General features: G+C 36.5%; 1 protein-coding gene across 1 annotated transcript in view; it reads left to right on the forward strand.

Annotated features, from left to right (window-relative positions):
- LOC125058012 (protein kinase C-binding protein NELL1-like) overlaps positions 1-18,288 on the forward strand; it is a 47,376-nt gene extending 29,088 nt beyond the window's left edge. The window contains exons 3-17 of the mRNA XM_047662008.1: positions 7,025-7,175; positions 8,165-8,441; positions 8,520-8,675; positions 8,862-8,990; positions 9,187-9,280; positions 10,360-10,551; positions 11,259-11,378; positions 11,764-12,024; positions 12,699-12,938; positions 13,445-13,552; positions 14,066-14,208; positions 15,182-15,322; positions 15,447-15,572; positions 16,469-16,521; positions 17,469-18,288. Coding sequence (XP_047517964.1) covers positions 7,025-7,175; positions 8,165-8,441; positions 8,520-8,675; positions 8,862-8,990; positions 9,187-9,280; positions 10,360-10,551; positions 11,259-11,378; positions 11,764-12,024; positions 12,699-12,938; positions 13,445-13,552; positions 14,066-14,208; positions 15,182-15,322; positions 15,447-15,572; positions 16,469-16,521; positions 17,469-17,565 — 2,288 coding nt within the window. The 3' untranslated portion in view covers positions 17,566-18,288. The remainder of the gene's footprint in view (positions 1-7,024; positions 7,176-8,164; positions 8,442-8,519; positions 8,676-8,861; positions 8,991-9,186; positions 9,281-10,359; positions 10,552-11,258; positions 11,379-11,763; positions 12,025-12,698; positions 12,939-13,444; positions 13,553-14,065; positions 14,209-15,181; positions 15,323-15,446; positions 15,573-16,468; positions 16,522-17,468) is intronic.
- The last annotated feature ends 37 nt before the right edge of the window (positions 18,289-18,325 follow it).

Genomic DNA, 18,325 nt, shown 5'->3' on the forward strand with positions numbered 1-18,325 from the left:
TAATCGTATTAAAAGTATATCAGTTTGATAAGACAGACATTATAAAAGAGCCGCACCCGAGCCCATTAACCAGTATTGAAATGGATTGCACCTCGCTGCAATGTTGACGATCCATTATGGCGTAGACTTCACTCACCCATACTATATTGAGCTGTCCTATTATTTTTTTAAAAATAAACCGTTTGCTTTTTGGTAGGAGCATAAATTACAATGTTTTCTCTGAAGGGTATAATATGCCTTCTAGAAATGTAAGTCTCCATGAGCGGCGATGTCACTTCAGGTGAGCCTTTTGCCCGTTCGCCCCTTGTTCTATAAAATATTATTGTGTACTTGAGGGAATTTTATAAATATAAAACAGTTGTCTGAACACGTCCTTTTAAGGTTTATTACAGGTGTGCTGTAGAAACCCAGTTCCCTCTCAGGAACCAAAAGTGTATACAGTAAACAAACTTTGGTCTGGCAATGCTTGTGTCAAACTTCATTGAATGTTCGTAATGCTCAGTGTAATCTAATATATAAAATTCTCGTGTCACAATGCTTGTTCCCATACTCCTCTGAAACGGTTTGACCGAATCTTATGAAATTTTTTATGCATATTCTGTAAGTCTGAGAATCGGCTACTATCTTTCAAACCCCTAAGTGATAAGGGCTGTCCACCCCAAAAAAAATATTTTTATTTTTTAGACATTCTTTTTATTATTTTATGACAGCATACAAAAATACATACAACCCCAAATAATACATTAATTTTAGTACTCTTGCACTTGTTGTCAATTTTTTGTACAGTGTCCTTATTAGGGTTGCCAGGAAGAGAGAGAGATTGCTTACTAGCGATAAAGCTGCCCTTTGCTCCATGCTTTATTTTAAGTTTATTAAATCATTTATTTATTTTTTGTGTAAAAATAGTAAATAAATAAATAAAGTTAATATATATTTTATTGATTACAATCGAGTATACAGTATTTACAATTGTCTTAACCTAAACAGTATTAATAAAAATATTTAAAAATGATTAAAAAGAAAATCAAAACAAATTTAAAAAGTTTGGTCCCTGTGGCAGCGTAACTTTAACGCTGGCAGCATTTCCTGGGAAGATACCTGTGATATGGGTAACCCTTCCGTGGTACATCTTTAATGGTAGAGGACAAATCTTTTTTAATTTATTTTATTATTATTTATTACTTAAGATGTCATGTGGAACATGGTGTAATGGTTGCAGCTCCTTACAAACGTTGTGTAAAACAAAAAACTTGGCGATTAAAAAGAGTGGCGGAGAGTTTATTGCAAGTTCTTCTCTTCCATTCTACGCCTTTGATTTGAGAACTGGGAGCATATGTAAAATTAGACTCATTTAATGTATATTTCTTTTTTGAGGTTCATTTGTGTTACCTACATGAATAAATTTTGACTTTCAATGTAACTTTTGGTACAAAACGGTAAATGGTTCTATATAAAGAAAATTTGAAATAAAAAGTTTATACTAAACAAATTTTTTACGTTTTTATCAATTGAACTCGTAAGATACGAGTATTTTTATTTTAAATACGCTTTATAAAGGCTGAAACATTAGACATGAACATTACAACTTCGATTTTGATAACATATAAAAGTTTCGATACTAAGGTCCCTAATTGCGTGACAAATCCCTTCAAAGCTTTATTGGTCACATTGAATTGAATACCATAATCTCCCTCTCCGGTCAGTACAAGCCATTAACTACAAAGCGTCCCTAATCCCACCAGTAAATAGCCTGCCCTAATTCCATACTTACAGTGACGGGATGACGGAAACTGTAACGATATTTAATTAACATTACCATTTATCAGCTAAGATTTATTGCATGGATTACAGCAACTAGATATATTACAAATTTTTCATTGAACACTACTTAATAAGAAAAATATAAAAAGCGTATAAAAATGTATATGATAACTTTGAAGGCGATTAAAAGTATTATAATTATTAATTCAACACAATAAAGACGAAAAATCTATGTATAGACAATAGATGTCTTCAGTCTATTGTTTATATATAAATTGAATTTGAAATAACTTGCCATTATAATTATATATATTATATATTTGGCCATAAAATGCGCAGAGTCGATGAGAACTTGGAGAAACTCATCGTGGTTGGTAACACAGAACGCAAACGTGGCCGTTCACCAACCAGATGGACCGATCAAGTGAAAGACTCTCGTCCTCAAAACTGTACTGTCATAAGAGAACTGGCGCTGGCCAGAAACCGGTGGAAACAAATAGTCCGCTCCGGATGCTTCCTTGCTGACCACGACGCTAACACTTGAGCTGCCGATTAAAGAGAGAGATAATACGTAATATTGCTACCATTGCTAAAACAAGGTTTATTTGTATTTGCAACAAGTATGTTTTGTCCAAGTTCGTTTAAGGTTAGACTACATACAAATTTTCCTAATGAGTCCCAATCTGATTAATGTTAAATTAAAAAATAACAAATATTATTCAATCATTACCATCGTGATGTTCAAGCAAATCAACAAATTGCGCATAACCACTGAGCATAATGTTATGGACGTCATAATTGCCGGAGGGTGACCAGACCCAGTGGGGTTGCATTATCTCGGGGTGTCAAACGTCATACGTCTATTGTCTATTTCCCACATTGACAGCTCGAGGCATCTGGGTCGGTGAGATTAATCTCGCAGCGCATAGCTTTGATTAAGATTTGTTTTACTTTGTCTCTTTGTTGCTGTTGCATTCGTTATTTCAAGGCTTTGCAAAATGTAATATTAGTAAGCACAATCAGGGTATATTAATGTATTCCTTTTTAATTAAACATGTTTTTTAATCGTAGCAATTAAAACTATCTTGATCATACTGTCTAAATAAATTTATTTTGGAATAGTTTGTTATAAAAGACGAACCTTTTTTGCTTGTCGTATAATGAAAACAATCCGTCGTTCCACAACTGAATCTTTTTTTGTGTGTGTTTTTGCCACTATGTGGAACCAGCTGCCCACTAAAGTATTTCCGAACCAATTGGACTTAGGGTCCTTCAAGAAAAGAGCGTACCATTTTTCAAAGGCCGGCAACGCACTTGCGAGTCTTCTGGCAATGTAAGTGTCCATAGGCGGCGGTAGCCTACTGCCCATTTGCCTCCTATTACATAAAACAAATGTTATTCACCTATATATTACAATACTTTACATTAATGTCGAGTAATTTATATCTAAAATATTTCCAAAAACTGACAAATAAGACTTTGTTATCTGATCAATTTCTAATAATTGAAAATTGGGATAGATAATTAATAAAAATTTTGGTATACTATTAAGTCTTTAAAGATAAATACTTTGTCGTCTTATTCCTTCAAATTGTGTTCACGCTGTAAAGAAAATAGACATGAGTACTTTAGTTGGAACGATGCAATAATATTAATTTATATATTATAAATAAGTGCTTAATATATTATGATGGCCTGGAATAGGTATGAATTTATAACTATGACACCAGCTCACTTACTTTAGAAGGCACATCCAGTAAAACGTAAACAAAATTGGTTTCGCGCTTCTTTTGTCAGTGAGCGACACTTGACGCCACTCGTGGCTGTACTTGACAGCTCAATGCCTCACAAAAGCTGCTATTTAATGACCGAAGTGTGAAAATGACACCCCGCTTCACGAATTTATCGCAATTTGTAATATTCCCATCTAAAAGAGCTTCTAAAAAGCTTTTTATTCATAATGTGTTAGTTCACTTCTACCTTTGGATAATTTTCAAATTAAAGTTATAGGTTTATAATTATTTTAAGACAGTAAGTTTATATTAATTACAAAAACGAACTGTTTATAATTGCACAAATAAATGAAACATGCTTTGGTTTGAATGCATAATACAATGCATAATATATAAAAAACTAAAATATAGCGCCCATAAATATTTCAAACGCAAAATGTCTTAATGCACAAAATATTTTTCTCATTCCTTTATTGTAATTGTCTTTTATTATAGTATGTAAAGATTTTGAATAGTTTATCGTAAGCTAATAATCCCCAAATATAAACGATAGCCAATAAATATATTCGCCGCGGGGTGCTATTCAATGATGTTTACACAATGCCTTGCGCTATTTGTATCTCGCTAAATTTTGCGTATGGGGTGATTTAATGAAACCAAAATATTGGGGTGCACGTATTCAGTGTCTTATTTATATTGTTTTATTATCTATACATATAAAGAATTGATTTGTGATGGTTTACAAAATGATTTTTTTTAGTAACATATCACGAACTATTCTTATAGTTCCTTTATTTTCTAATAGAGTTTGGTTCCCGGCGAAATAACAATTATTTTGAATTTATAATACATACGGCTGATCACCGGCGTACCTGTAAATAACTACATACCTGATTTACATCAAAATATTTGTTTAATTATTTATTGATTTATTAGTAATCTTACAGCTAACATACGTATTATAAAACAAAACACTTAGACAATATACAAAGACAAAACAGATTACATAGATAATTAATAAATATGAAACAGAACATTAATAGACAAAAAGAGAAAAAAAAACAAAAGAAAACTGAAATTAAACATTAAACAAACGACAAGTAAAACTTAATACTTCAAAGAAAAAACTAAATTGTTACTGCTAAACAAAGTCAAACTCCTCTCGTCTCTTCAAATAGTTATTTATTAACACTTCGTTGCATTAACATAATAAAAAAAATCCTCATAACCTCTTTGGTGGGGTGGAAAATATCAACATCCTCATAATTAGTGCCATAGTTAGATAAATGTGTTTATATAAAAATAAGTCGGGTTTTCCTTCCTGACGCTATAACTCCAGAACGCACAAACCGATTTCCACGGTTTTACATTCGTTGGAAAGGTTTCGGGCTCGGTGAGGTTTATAGCAAAGAAAATTCAGGAAAAATTTCAACAGAAAAGCGGGACCACCAAACGAAATGTTACATAAAACGAAGCCATCTGGTGGCGAAACGAAGTTCGCCGAGTTTGCTAGTGTGTTTATATAACAGAATTTCAATGTATCAAAGAGTGTCACCGCTCCACAATATTAAAAGCTTTTTTTTAATCAATACGAAAAAAATAAAATTTATTCCTAAAAATCTCAGGCAACTACAAACTTCTAAACAGTGTTCTATCTATTCCTTTTATAACCAAAATTTAATAAAAGCTTCCGAGAAAATGCAGTAACAATTCCCATTTTAACAAGACCTCTGGAAGAACCTGAATAAGTAATTTCCAGTTAACAAAGCGTAGATCAACTTACAGTAGCCGTTTTTACCTTTATAGCGGACCCTCTTCGATTAATTGAAATGAAAGTATTTGCAAGCCTAAGGGGAGATAAAAGCGTGAAAGTGTCATAATTTATTTAGCATAAATGTGGAAAATATCCAATTAGCTGACACCATACGCTGTATTTCTACCGGATTAACGTATTTACTTGGCGTTCTTCGGATATATTTACTAAAATTCAGGGTAAGTTGTATGTTATTAATATTTTCAAGGTTCGTACCCAGATAGATTAGTATCTCTAATCTATCTATTAGTATTCAAAAACCAAATAATTTTTATAAAAATTCGTAAAATAAAATATTTAGTTGTCTCTGACTGCTTAACGATATTTGGGTTAATACATATATTATTGCCTACAAATTTTAATAATATACGTAATTAATTTTCATATTTTTTATGGAGTCGATTTACTAAACCTAAACTAAATAATAGTTTTAACCGTAACATAAAATGGTTCAGGCAAAGAGACTAAAATATATTCAGGATGTACAAATTCGTAGAACTTCGATGCTTGTGAAAATAGTACAAGTACTTACGTATATTGAAAGGGCGAATGAACTTTGTGTGGGGAAAACGATATCCCCTTTTCTTTAGATAAAATTGCAAAATAGCAGTTTTGTCTTTTATTGACATAACCTTTACACATTTAAAGAAAACACTTTTTAACCGGATTAAAGTTACGTATTATTATAAATTTACAATTATTTTACATAATTTTAAATTTAACCGACGTTTCGCTTACTTTACAGCGTGCGTGGTCACGGTGACTGAAGACAAAAGGTGTTGAATGTCAAAAAAGTATCACAGCTGTAGAAAAAGTTGTATTATCTAATAAATAATTGTAAATTTATAATAATACATAACTTTAACCCGGTTAAAAAGTGTGTTCTTTAAAATAGCACCATTTGGATATTGAAGTTAAAATTTCCGTAAAATTGAAAATTTGAAATATACAAATGATTTAGACGTGATGAAAACATTATTTTCTCGCTGTGCAATAATGAAAACCTAACAAGATAAATTGCTTAAGTATAGTTATCTGGCTTCGCATGTTCAAAAGTAGTAGTGAGATAATAAGAAAATGTATTGTTTTGATGTATTTCCTTCAACCCCAAACAATTCTTCTGCACAATTTACTCTTTAGTCATATTATTCAGACACCCTTCATTTCCATTGTAATATTTATTGCTTTTATAAACCAGTCCAAAGTTGAAAAATAAGAGATAGTCTCTTGTAAGCTCTTCAAATAAAATTCTATTCTTTAAAGAATTTTATTTTTGAAGCAGTTAATACACAATGTTATTTAAACTCAAATATTATTGCAATGAAATTAATCCCAGTGGATCAAGTTAGCTGGCGTAGAGCCAACCTCTACGAAGCTACGATCGTTAAGCGGCCTCGTGCTACGATACAGCTACGCTTGCTTCAACCAAATCTACTGATTTTTATCGAAATTTATTGCACAGTATACCGTTTATAATGAGGTCAAATTTCCTTTTTTAATTCCTTTGTATGTTTAACTGTGTAACCGAGCCGAAAAGTGTTGATTTACAACTGCAGTAAAATATAATAAACTTTTTTATAAGGGCAAGTGGAAATAAATATGCCAATTTTGAAGCGCTTTTTGAACTAGAACTTGTTTAATAAAACAGTTTCAATTTGACTAATTGTCAATTTATATGCTTATGTCCAGTTAATTATTATATTGTTTTAAATTTCAGGAGACACACGGTCGTTACAAGTAGAAGGAGAACCATTCGAGCGAGCAGCTGAACTCTTGCGACGTTCGCCAGAGTTCACGCTACTTGCTGCGCTGCGGCAAGATCCAGCCAACTCTGGCACTATTTTATCGTTCTCTCACGGCTTTAACAGGTAAAGCTTTTATCAAAACCTTTCTGTACCCATATATGTATTTTATTTATTCTTTTCAATACAGTTTTATATATATATTGCATGATCTTTTTAGTTCGATAAGATGTCTCGGTTTAATGTGATCTAAAATATTTTTAGACAAGGCATCTAACAAAATGTGTAATGTTAAATAGAGACACGACTTGAAGTCTCAAAGGATGGCTCAAGGTGCGAAGAACGACAAACGAACCATCGACGACGTACAGCGGCGTACAATGGTGAGTTCTAGATCTCAACATCGCTGCGCGCGCACGCATTTCGCTAAGGCTGGATGCGTGCGCGCGCATAGGGGAGAATCATGTATCTTGGAATGTCCTGTGCCTCGGAATGTCCTCCTCGATCCATCTGTTGACTCATTGCGCTCACTGTCTCTGCATGGCCGTACGCGTGGACGGGTGAGCCAACTTGCATGCGACCCCGCGCCTCCTCCGCCGTCGTCCGTTTGTGTTCTGTGTCTTGACGTGTTGTGCTATGTGTCTGTCCGTTCCCATCGTTCCGCCTCTATGTGTACCTTGATGTTTCCCGTCGTCTCGCGACCGCGTCGGGCCCGCGCCCGCTCAAAGGGGACCCGCCGGGCTTGCACTTGCATTCCAAGCGACATGGGAATCGGTTACGTGGATTCGACGCGACCGATCGAAGCCGCCGACGAGGGACCGGTCACGATGTCGCTCGCCGGTCGTTTACGAATCTCCCGATTTCTTTCGCATTCGGACAACGGAAGGCGCGTCTTTTCTCGCCGAGTAGCTCAGACACCGAACGCGTTCCGAGGTACATGGTCCCCTATCCCGAGCGAGCGATATTGAGATGTAGATCGAGCCGATGTCCGCTCGCGGTCGCCTTTCCGTCCGCTTTCCGAGTATACTGTGTTTGCTTTTACGTGTACCTCGGAACGGTTCGCTCGGCGGGAGGTTCCGAGAACGTGACACTTGAGTAGCGCTGTGGCTGTGCAGGTACCTGGAGGTGCAGTCCAGCGGACGGAGGGACGAGGTGCGCCTGCACTACGTGGCGGCGGGAGGCACGGCGCCGCGCATCGAGACCTTCCCATTCCGGTTGGCGGATGGCGCCTGGCACCGGCTGGCGCTAGCGGTGTCGGGCGCGCAGGCAACGCTCTTTGTGGACTGCCATCCGCTCTACCGCCGCCTCATTCCGCCGCCCGATAGAAATTTCACACAGCCGCAACTCGCTCTCTGGGTCGGGCAAAGAAATAGCAAACATTCCTTGTTTAAGGTACGTTGATAACTGTTTTTTGGAGCGAAATAAATAAAATTTAATTTTCTGACTATTCATTTTGAATTTCTTTTTCAGGGAACACTACAAGACGTGAGGTTGGTGTCTGGGCCTCATGGATACCTAGTTCAATGTCCAGGTTTAGATTCTGAATGTCCTACCTGTGGTCAGTTCGCTTTGCTACAGGCTACAGTTCAAGAGTTAACTTCACATATTCATGATCTTTCACTCAAGGTGAGGGTTCCTTTCCTTTCCTTTCCTTTCCGGGTTTGAACTTTTTATTGCGAAATTAAAGTACCGTATTTAATCTCGCAATAAAAAGTTCAAACAATTTTTTCTAAAAATACTTACCTACTTATACATTCAAATAGATCAGAGTAGATAAAGGGCGACTTTTTATACGGTGTGTATATATTTCAGTTGGTGGGCACAGAAGCCCGGCTGGCGCGGTTGGAGCAGTGTGACTGCCAGAAGTCATGCTACTCCAATGGCACAGTACACGCAGATGGCGCCACTTGGCAGAAGGACTGTAATCGCTGCTCATGCGTGGTGAGTTATATTACTCAAATTAGTTTAAAGTACTTTGCTTTGAAAGATTTGTGCTTTGCTTTAATTTGGTTCTGATAATCCAGAAAACCGTACTGAAATTATAGACAATATTTTTACAATAACCTTATATGTATTGAATAATATGATTAATATAAATAATATCTATTTGAAACTATTTTTTTTTTTCAAATTACAGCACGGAGAGATAACGTGTAGGCCGGTGGAGTGCGACAGGGCGGAATGTAAGAACCCCGTACTACACCCGGGCGAATGCTGTCCTACTTGCTTGAGTAAGTCTTACTAAAATACACTATTATTATTGTTAAAGCTTTATTAAGTAATCCATACAACAATTAGTTAGTTTACATTTCTTCATATTAGTATTTGTTGAGTTAGTATAATTTCTATTTGTGGTGACTGGTCGTACTTGAATTCGTGTATGCGGTGATGTTAGTTATTTCGACAATGTGTTTGCGTGTATAAAAATGCGTGCTCCTATTTCACCATGCCTCCTGCTAATAGGTCCTCTATTAATATATATATAGTAATAAAAAGTCAATTTTCATATAAAAACCAAAATAAATCATAACTCTGCAGGGGTTGACCTTAGAGACCTCCCGTAGAACAATTTTTTGCCGCTGATGACCTCATCTATCCCCTATTTGCGTTTGATCCACGACTTTTTGGCCACCCTGTATATTTTTTTGACGTTCATAAGTGTACATTGCGTTACCTATATGAATAAATGATTTGGACTTTGACTTGACTTTAAAGTCTAGTTGCTTTAGCGTAAAAGCCTTATAAATATTTGTCCATTTCTCGTCTTGACTCTTGAGCAACATTCATCCAGTTTTTCTCCGCTAGTTCTATTATGTCATCTGTCCATCTTTGAAAATTTAACTAAAATACATACCAATGTAATCACTAATTCGGGACTTTGTATAAAATATAATTATGAAGAATTTACCTTTTTTTGGAACCAATAGCTCTCAAACGTCTCTTTCATTTAATTATTATTATTGTTTTATGTTAACCCCTTTTGGATTTTTATTTTATCCTATCTGTAAATCTTGTTTTAAATAGGCGTTAGTGTTGTTGAGATTTTACTATCTACCTGAAAAGGAACCTCCAACGTATATAGACTAAATACAACGGATATATCCTGCTTCGATATACTATTCATGTTAACAATTACATCAAACATTCTATGCGCTTAACATATGTACATATCATTTACAAATACTAGCGATTAGTATTGTAAACATGCATCATACTCAGAAATCTTTCTTTGTATAAGAGGTTTCCTATCCCACAATCTGGGCAATTTACTCACTATATAACGATTATTTAATTTAAATACGTTCCTTAGGACAATGCCTCCTAAAAGGCACATTATATGAGCACGGCGAACGTTTCGCGCCAAAGGAATGCGCGGAATGCGTATGCCATGATGGCAACATGCAGTGCACAAGGGTCGACCCAGACACAGCCTGTCCGCCCTTGCCCTGCGACCCGCCGGATCAGTTCACCGTGCCTGGCGAATGCTGCAAGTTTTGTCCAGGTAAACACAGAAGATCTGTATTGTATTTTCGCGAGTTTCACTCATACATGTTACGAAAACGTTTTTGATTTTTGAACCAAATGTTCACCAGTGGTCGCCATGCTAACACGTAATTTTTTTTTCAAATCAAAGGTTGGGGAATTTTTTTAAGTAGGGCATATATTGTATTTCTGTCAGACTAAGGAAGGTTTATTGTTAAGCAAAAGGCAGTTGAACTATGCATTTGCTTCTCGTCTCAGTTACCACATTGGCTTTACGTAGTAAGTACCTACTCAATGGTTACTTGCTTTTTATTTATTATGGTAAATAATAGCGACCTGGGGATAGTAGAAACGAGTATAGAGACGTAAAAGTAAAAGCTCAAATATTAAGTATACAGCCTGGAAATGCTGCCAGCGTTAAAAGTATACTGCCCCAGGGACCAAACTTTTCAAATATGTTCAAGTTTTCTATTTATCCATTTTTAATTATTATTATTATTACGTTGGTTAAGAATAATGTATGTATTTATTATTAGCAATGATTGTTCAAATTGCGATTTCTGCCATCTAAAAGTATCCCTTTACTTTTACCAGAAAAAAGAATATTGTAATCAACATGGCCACGACTTAGACGCAGTAATGACTGAAATTTTTATTAAATTTTTTGATACAAGTACGGTTTTTATATATCAGGTCTTTATTTTTTTTTATAATGTTAATGTTTAGGCGTGGACTACTGTAGCATGGGTCACTCGTGTGACGAGAACGCGACGTGTATGAATCTCAATACTAAATATACTTGCAAGTGTAATCAAGGATTTCAAGGAGACGGACTTTCTTGTGAAGGTAATTTAAATAAGATAGAAGGTAGGTTTATTCTGGCAGTAAGTTTCTTTATTTGGACCCAAATTTTAACTTTTGTTCATACGACTTTTATTTAAGTAATTACTTTATCACCGATAATTATCAGATTAAATTTCAAATCTACAAATCATATCATAGAATTAGCACACTTGCTGCGATTTAAAGCTTTTGTTTGTAAGTTTGTAACTACAATAAAGAAGAGTTCTATATATAGAGAATAAATAAACATTGGAGTTACATTTCCAATGTTTATTTATTTACTTTAAGAAAAAGTTAAAAAAAATTTTATGTGTGTATTTTAGTGTGTGTGTTGTATTTAAAGTAATTTCCTTAAGGTCGACCCAATTTTCAACTAAATTAATTCCAGACGTGGATGAATGTCAGCAAGCGGGCGGTTTGTACGGTCACCACTGCCACTCGAACACACGGTGCGTTAACGTGGTAGGTGGGTACGTATGCCAATGCCTGCCTGGGTACACGCGACGCGACAAATTCAACTGCGTAGAAGTCGACGAGTGTGCGAGCGAGACGCACTCATGCCACGCAGACGCAGTGTGTGCGAACACGCCAGGTTCATATTCCTGTCAATGCAGAGAGGGATATAGTGGCGACGGATATATTTGTACTCGTAAGTTTTAAAATATGTTTGTAATATTAATGAATTTGGTGAAGGACGTCGTGACGAAAACCATGCCGTAGACCCAAAAAGTCGTGTGTTAGGCTCAGAAGCATGATCACTTATTGGCAAAAATCCCGAAACAAATAAGGATATCTGATTTTATTAAAATAATTAATGCAAAAGTCAAAACCGAAATATTTGTTGTCTTCTTTGATTGTCCACGTCTCCTATGGGTTTATTATAATTATTGGTATATGTTTAACCTTCGCTATTAATAGGAACAATAGGATAATATATACTTACAACTATGAACAAGATGATGACAGAGTAATTTTTTTAAGACCAAATACTCTGTGAATTAAAGACTTTCTTTACAATCCGCTCACACAGTTTATTTGCGTAGCCTGTCCTGAAGTAGTCTTCTAGTCTTAAATATACTATTGTTACCATACCTCTCACGCTTTTAGTCAATGTTTAAGATACTTCTAAACCCTTTTATAATGTAGAGGGACGGTAAAACTTGCTGAGTTTCTTGCCCGTTCTACTCAGAACAAGGCCTCCTGGTAGTTTTGCGAATGGATGGCGTCTTGCTCTTTCGCGAATTTTGTAAACGTTTTTGACATAAGCATGCGTTAAGACGCATCTAAACTAAATAAACGTATTTTGATTGATTGACTTTCCAGCAATATGCACGGGTGGATGTCTGAACGGCGGCGTCTGCGCGGGTCCGGAGCGATGCGTGTGTGCGCGTGGCTTTGGCGGTTCCCGGTGTGAGCGTGACGTGGACGAGTGCGCTCCCCCTGCGCACCCGTCAGCCCACGCGCCCTGTGTACCGCGCGCTGCGTGTGTCAACACGCCCGGTTCCTATTACTGCGTGTGCCGGGACGGCTATCGCCGCGACCCACATAGAGATCATTGTGAAGGTAAACTAAATTATCTAACTGCTTATATTCGCTACGATATTTTTCAGTACGATTAATAAATTTATATTTTACTGATTTTTGTGAAAATATTCAGTGATACTTAAAAACATTTAAATTACATTCTCCGTGTCTTCAAGCGTAAGATGCTGCAGTCATTGTTCCGTCATCAATAAAAATTCCAAAGGAAAAATATATTTAATTGCATATTCGTTTTAATATCTGTATTTCTGAATCTAGTTTATTGTCATTTATTATTGAATTGTTTCTTTTCTCTTTTGTAATCGTAATGTATTGTGATGCATGTATTGTTTTTTTTATATGTGTCTGTATGTTTCCTTAGTGTGCCTTTTTAAAATAAAACTAAATAAAATTCAATTTTATCTGTTAAACGTTTGTAATACTGTTGTAGTCAGTTCTACCAAAAATAAATAAGTTTGATAAACATTTCAAACGTAACAAGTGATGAGATATTTTTTTAAATTTAATAATATTGTCATATGTTTCAGATGTAGATGAATGTTCGGAAGGATTCCACACATGTCACCCGAGTGCGCGTTGTGTCAACGTGGAGGGAAGCTTCCGTTGTGAATGTGATACACAACCCTGTGAACTTAGTAAGTATTAGTGCTCATGAGGCACCATGATAATTCTATAATTTAAGTTTTATATGAGAGTCTAGAAAAAGTAACATTTATTTACTTTAAGAAATTCTGTCTTCGTTCGGTAGCTCAAGTTTGAGCGTCGTACGCATCTAGAGCGAACTTTCTGTCTCTACTGGTTTTTGAAAATGTATATAATGCTTATGTATAATTAGGCGCCTTATAACGAAAAGATTCGTCGACAAAAGTCCAGCCTTGCTATTCTGTAACTCACTTACGATTTGGTATCTGATAAACAATAAACTTCAAGCCCCCTTATCAGAATGCCAAATCATAAAATTTCGCTGTCGCGCTCAAATCAGCTTTACGACTGATTTGAGCGCGACCGCCGCTGTGAAAACCGCTGTGTGAGTTCGAAAAGTGAGTTACAGAATCGCAAGGCAGTAGTCTTTTTTATTTCACGGTATATGTTACCCCCGTAACATTGTTATATAGAGCACATTAGAAACATAGCTATACAAATTGCAGGTTGTTCGTGGCAAGGCAATATAATTCCGGACGGGACTCGGTGGGCGGAAGCGGGCGGATGCCGCACGTGCTCGTGCGTGGGCGGAGTCGCTTCGTGCACGCGCGCACTCTGCGCCTGTGATACAGACAATACCTCACTACCGGTAACAAAAAAAATATACTTTCATATCAGATATATGTATCTCATTCGGCCTTATAATATAAAGGTGGTTCGTAAAATTAAATTTTTTTAATGGCAATAACATGGTAACTTGGCTTAAAAAGCTAAAGCTTGCAAATACAGGGGGGAGGGGGCTCCGAATATGATTTTGTCCCATTCGGTGTCGAGACCCTTGATCCGTGGGGTCCTAGTGCTATAAGGCTTTTTAAGGAAATAGCTAAAAGGTTAGTCGACATCACAGGAGACCGAAGAGCTGGCAGCTACCTCGGACAAACATTTAGTCTAGCTCTTCAAAGGGGAAACGCTGCCAGAATCTTCGGAACCTTGCCTTGGGACTTAAAAAAATATATATTTTAGTTATTATATTTTTTAAGGTTTTTAGGTTTAGATTCAAAGATTCTACATTTGATATTGACTTGTAAACATAACATTTCTATTTTTTTAAAAGGTTTACTAAACCTGGAATAAGTAGGCAGTGTTGCCAGCTAAAGAATAAAATAAAGTAATTAAAGTTAATTCGATATATTGTTCGTGATATTAAAATATTTGTTATTTTTGTATTAGGTCACTTCATTAAGTAAATATTTAGAATTACCTTTTTGTAGATAGAACATGACAAATCCGTCGCATTTTTTTTTATTGCCTTCAAATGGGTCAAATTTGTCCCTTTTTCGGTGAAGAACTTTTTTAGTAGCAACACTTATGAAATGTCAGAATTCTACGGAATAAAAAATCTGAGTATATGTAGGTTAATAATATTGTAAATACTCTGTATATTTCTGTGTTGGAAATAAATATAAATAAGTACTGTTGTAACATTTATACATCAAAGCAAGTAATTCTTGATTTAATTCTAGCAACACTTATGAATTGTCAGAATTCTACGGAATAAAAAATCAGAGTATAAATAGATCACTATAGTATAATATGATCCGATAAAACGCTTGTGTATACAGATGGACAGCGAGAGCCTAGCTCCGTCGTCGTGTTGCCCGCACTGCGAGGCGCGCTTCCACTGTCGCCATCAGGAGATGCATCACGTCACTTTCCGAAGCGGCGAGCGCTGGCTCTACCAGTGCCAGATCTGCGAATGCCTCGTTAGTACATTTTAATTATTCTTGACGTCCGTCGTTCCACAACTGAGAAGCGGAGTCATATTACCTTCCTATACCAAAATCTAAGCTGTAAGCTACATGTAATATGTGCGTGTGTCAATTCCAGCTGGGCGAGGTGGACTGCTGGGAGCCACAGTGCTCGGAGGGGGGAGGGTGCTGCGGGGCGCGGGGGGAGTGGCGGGCCTCGACGCATCTCGAGCTGCCCGGCTGCGCACCGCACTGCGCGTGCTCGGTACGTATACACACACGGCGCTACTACTACAGAGGCAGTACACTTTAACTAATTACTCATTTGTCTCTTTTCATCATAGTGTAACACAATATAACAGAAAGAGACGAAAAAAGACTAGTTAGAGAGTGAATGCAGTTAGAATCAATTATTTTAGGTTTATTCAGCTGAATAAATGTATCCGAATAGTTACATTAATTCAAACTTGACTGTACTAGACTTCACTATAGTTCGAAGCGTTATTCTTTATTTAGTTATTCTAAATTCTATTGAAATAACACTACACACTACTAGGGAGACGGGCCTTGAATAAAAAAAACATACATTTTTACACCTTTTGAATTTACTAAAATTTATAATATTCATTCATAACTTTAAAATGCAATCTTATATAAAAGCTCAATCAATTTTTACTAAAACAATAAAGTCTTGCAATGCTAACTAATCAACATTAAATACCACGTGAACTGCAGATCATCCTTCCATTGCGTGACTAACCAACGAACTATAAAATATAATAACTCATTTACCTAATACTAGATTTCGACTTGAATACATTTATAGAAAAGCCCGCGAAACCAAGAAACTTTACAAGGAAGTTTTACTTGTAACAGTTTTGTTGAAACATAACTCTTATGTGTTAAACATAAAGTATAAATTTCAACGACATGTTCATTTGTGAACCATACACAGATGCTCAGTTTATTAATTGCTTATAATGCAAATAATTGATGGTTTATAAAAATATTCGCTGAGAATTCTATACCTCCATCGACTATGCAAGCGAGCTCGAAGGAGTTTACTGAACTTGGATAGGCAAATTATATCGATCGGTCGCACACATGCTATTTTAATGTATTCAAGTCGGAAGTGTGTGAGTGAGCTCGTGCTTGTTGCAGGGCGGGCAGTGCGCCGCTACTCTGGTGAGCAATCTCGCGTGTTGTGTGCATCGGTAACCATCCCCACTCTTCTTACTCATTCATTCATTGCTCTTTTGAGTTCTCTTTTTGGTGTCTTCAATTTTTATCACGACAATTTTCGACACGACAAAATTCGTAAAGCTTTATTACACAGATTTCCATAGAAATATTTTTTGAATAAAATTGTTGATGTATTTATACTTAACAAGATTATTAGTCAAATTACTTCTTTAGAGTTTTTTCGTTTAGCAGAAATAGTGCTTTTATAAACGATAGTAATTCAAAGTAGATTTAATTTTTAAACTTTTTACTTTTTAAATTTGGAATCTTTTTGATATTAGTGCTTAATTTTATATATGGTGACGATCGTTGAAGACATTTTAAAGAATTGTGTTGCATGTTTAAAGTTTTAAAATGCATGAATTTGTTGCATTTGCCATTGTATTTTTCAAAGTTTATCATAAGCATGAGAGCATTCATCATTTCATTTTTATTCATTCTCATAATTTATTTCACTGTACTATTTTGATATGCATCAATGGAGCAAGTGCAATAATATAATTTTAATTTGAACGAAAATTAAATTTCTCCATAGTAATTTTTATTTTTGCACATTATATCATTGTCTTTATAAAACAATAATGTTATTGCCATCTGATTTTGGGCCATAAAAACAAAATTATACATTTTCTTGTACAACACACATTTTGTTTTCTTTTGCAAGAACAGTTTAACGTAGTCAGTAACAAACATTTCCCAAGTTCGCAATTTATTAGCTTTATAGGTAAATTATTTTGTTAAAATATTAATGTGAATAGTTTAGTAATACTTTTTGTTGGGTAGACTATTATTAGCGATCTCTGTACCGACAAGAACGCCAACAGGCCCACCGCAGACATAGCCCGTAGACGAAAGCGTGTCTGCGGTGCGCCTTCGCGTGACGTCGGTTCAGATGTCGCATGAGGGTGTCCGTGTGCAGAGCGCGTCGCTCGCTGACGGCGGCGCTGGCCCTCGCGGCGCTGTGGCTGGGCCGCGCGCCTCGGCCGCACCGCAAGCATCGCGGCGCGCGGCGCTAGAGCCGCCCTGACCACCACGCACACCTTATTTATTCTAGATAGATCTAATGTTAACCAATTGCCGCGCTCTCGGCCTCGACTCGGCGACCGCGCGCCCGCCGCGCCGTCCGCTCGCATCGAACGTTTCATCCTCGTAGCAATATTGTAGTTATCCTAGGTCCGAAATTAGAAGCTCCCGCCTTTCGTTGCGAAGGGGCGGCCGGCGCCTCGGCCCGTGACGCGCGCGTGTGCGTGACGGCCGAGAGGGACGAACGTCGCGATGGCCCGACGCCGTAGACCGCGTTAGCCTCCGCGCGTTCCTTCCCGCGTCTGTAATCTTCGAATTCTAAATTATCGCGTGCGATCGCTTATATTATACTATTATTAATTAGACTTGTACCGGTACTGTGTAGCTGTTGACTCGGAACGCGCGGGGGCGCGGGGCGGCGGGCGCGAGGCCTAACGTATCTCGATGTGTATAAAGTTTGTAAATAAGATATCGCACAGATCCCGCCGTCGCTCGTGCTACCGTTGCCCATGTTGTAAGAAATATTTCGTAATATATTATTATAGTTTATGTTTGTCTTTGTATAAAGATGGTCGTTTTCATGAATAATTTTAAATAAACCAAAAATAGGTACCAAATATAGAAAAGATATGATTGTTTCTTAATTTCATAAAGCATTCTGATGCTTGCATGTTGTATTGTGTTCAAAAAATTACAATTAAAAGATATCCACATAAGATGCATTTTTATTACACCTCTAGGTTATTATACGGA

Source organism: Pieris napi, chromosome 17, assembly GCF_905475465.1.
Source record: "Pieris napi chromosome 17, ilPieNapi1.2, whole genome shotgun sequence".
NCBI classification, from domain to species: Eukaryota; Metazoa; Arthropoda; class Insecta; order Lepidoptera; family Pieridae; genus Pieris; species Pieris napi.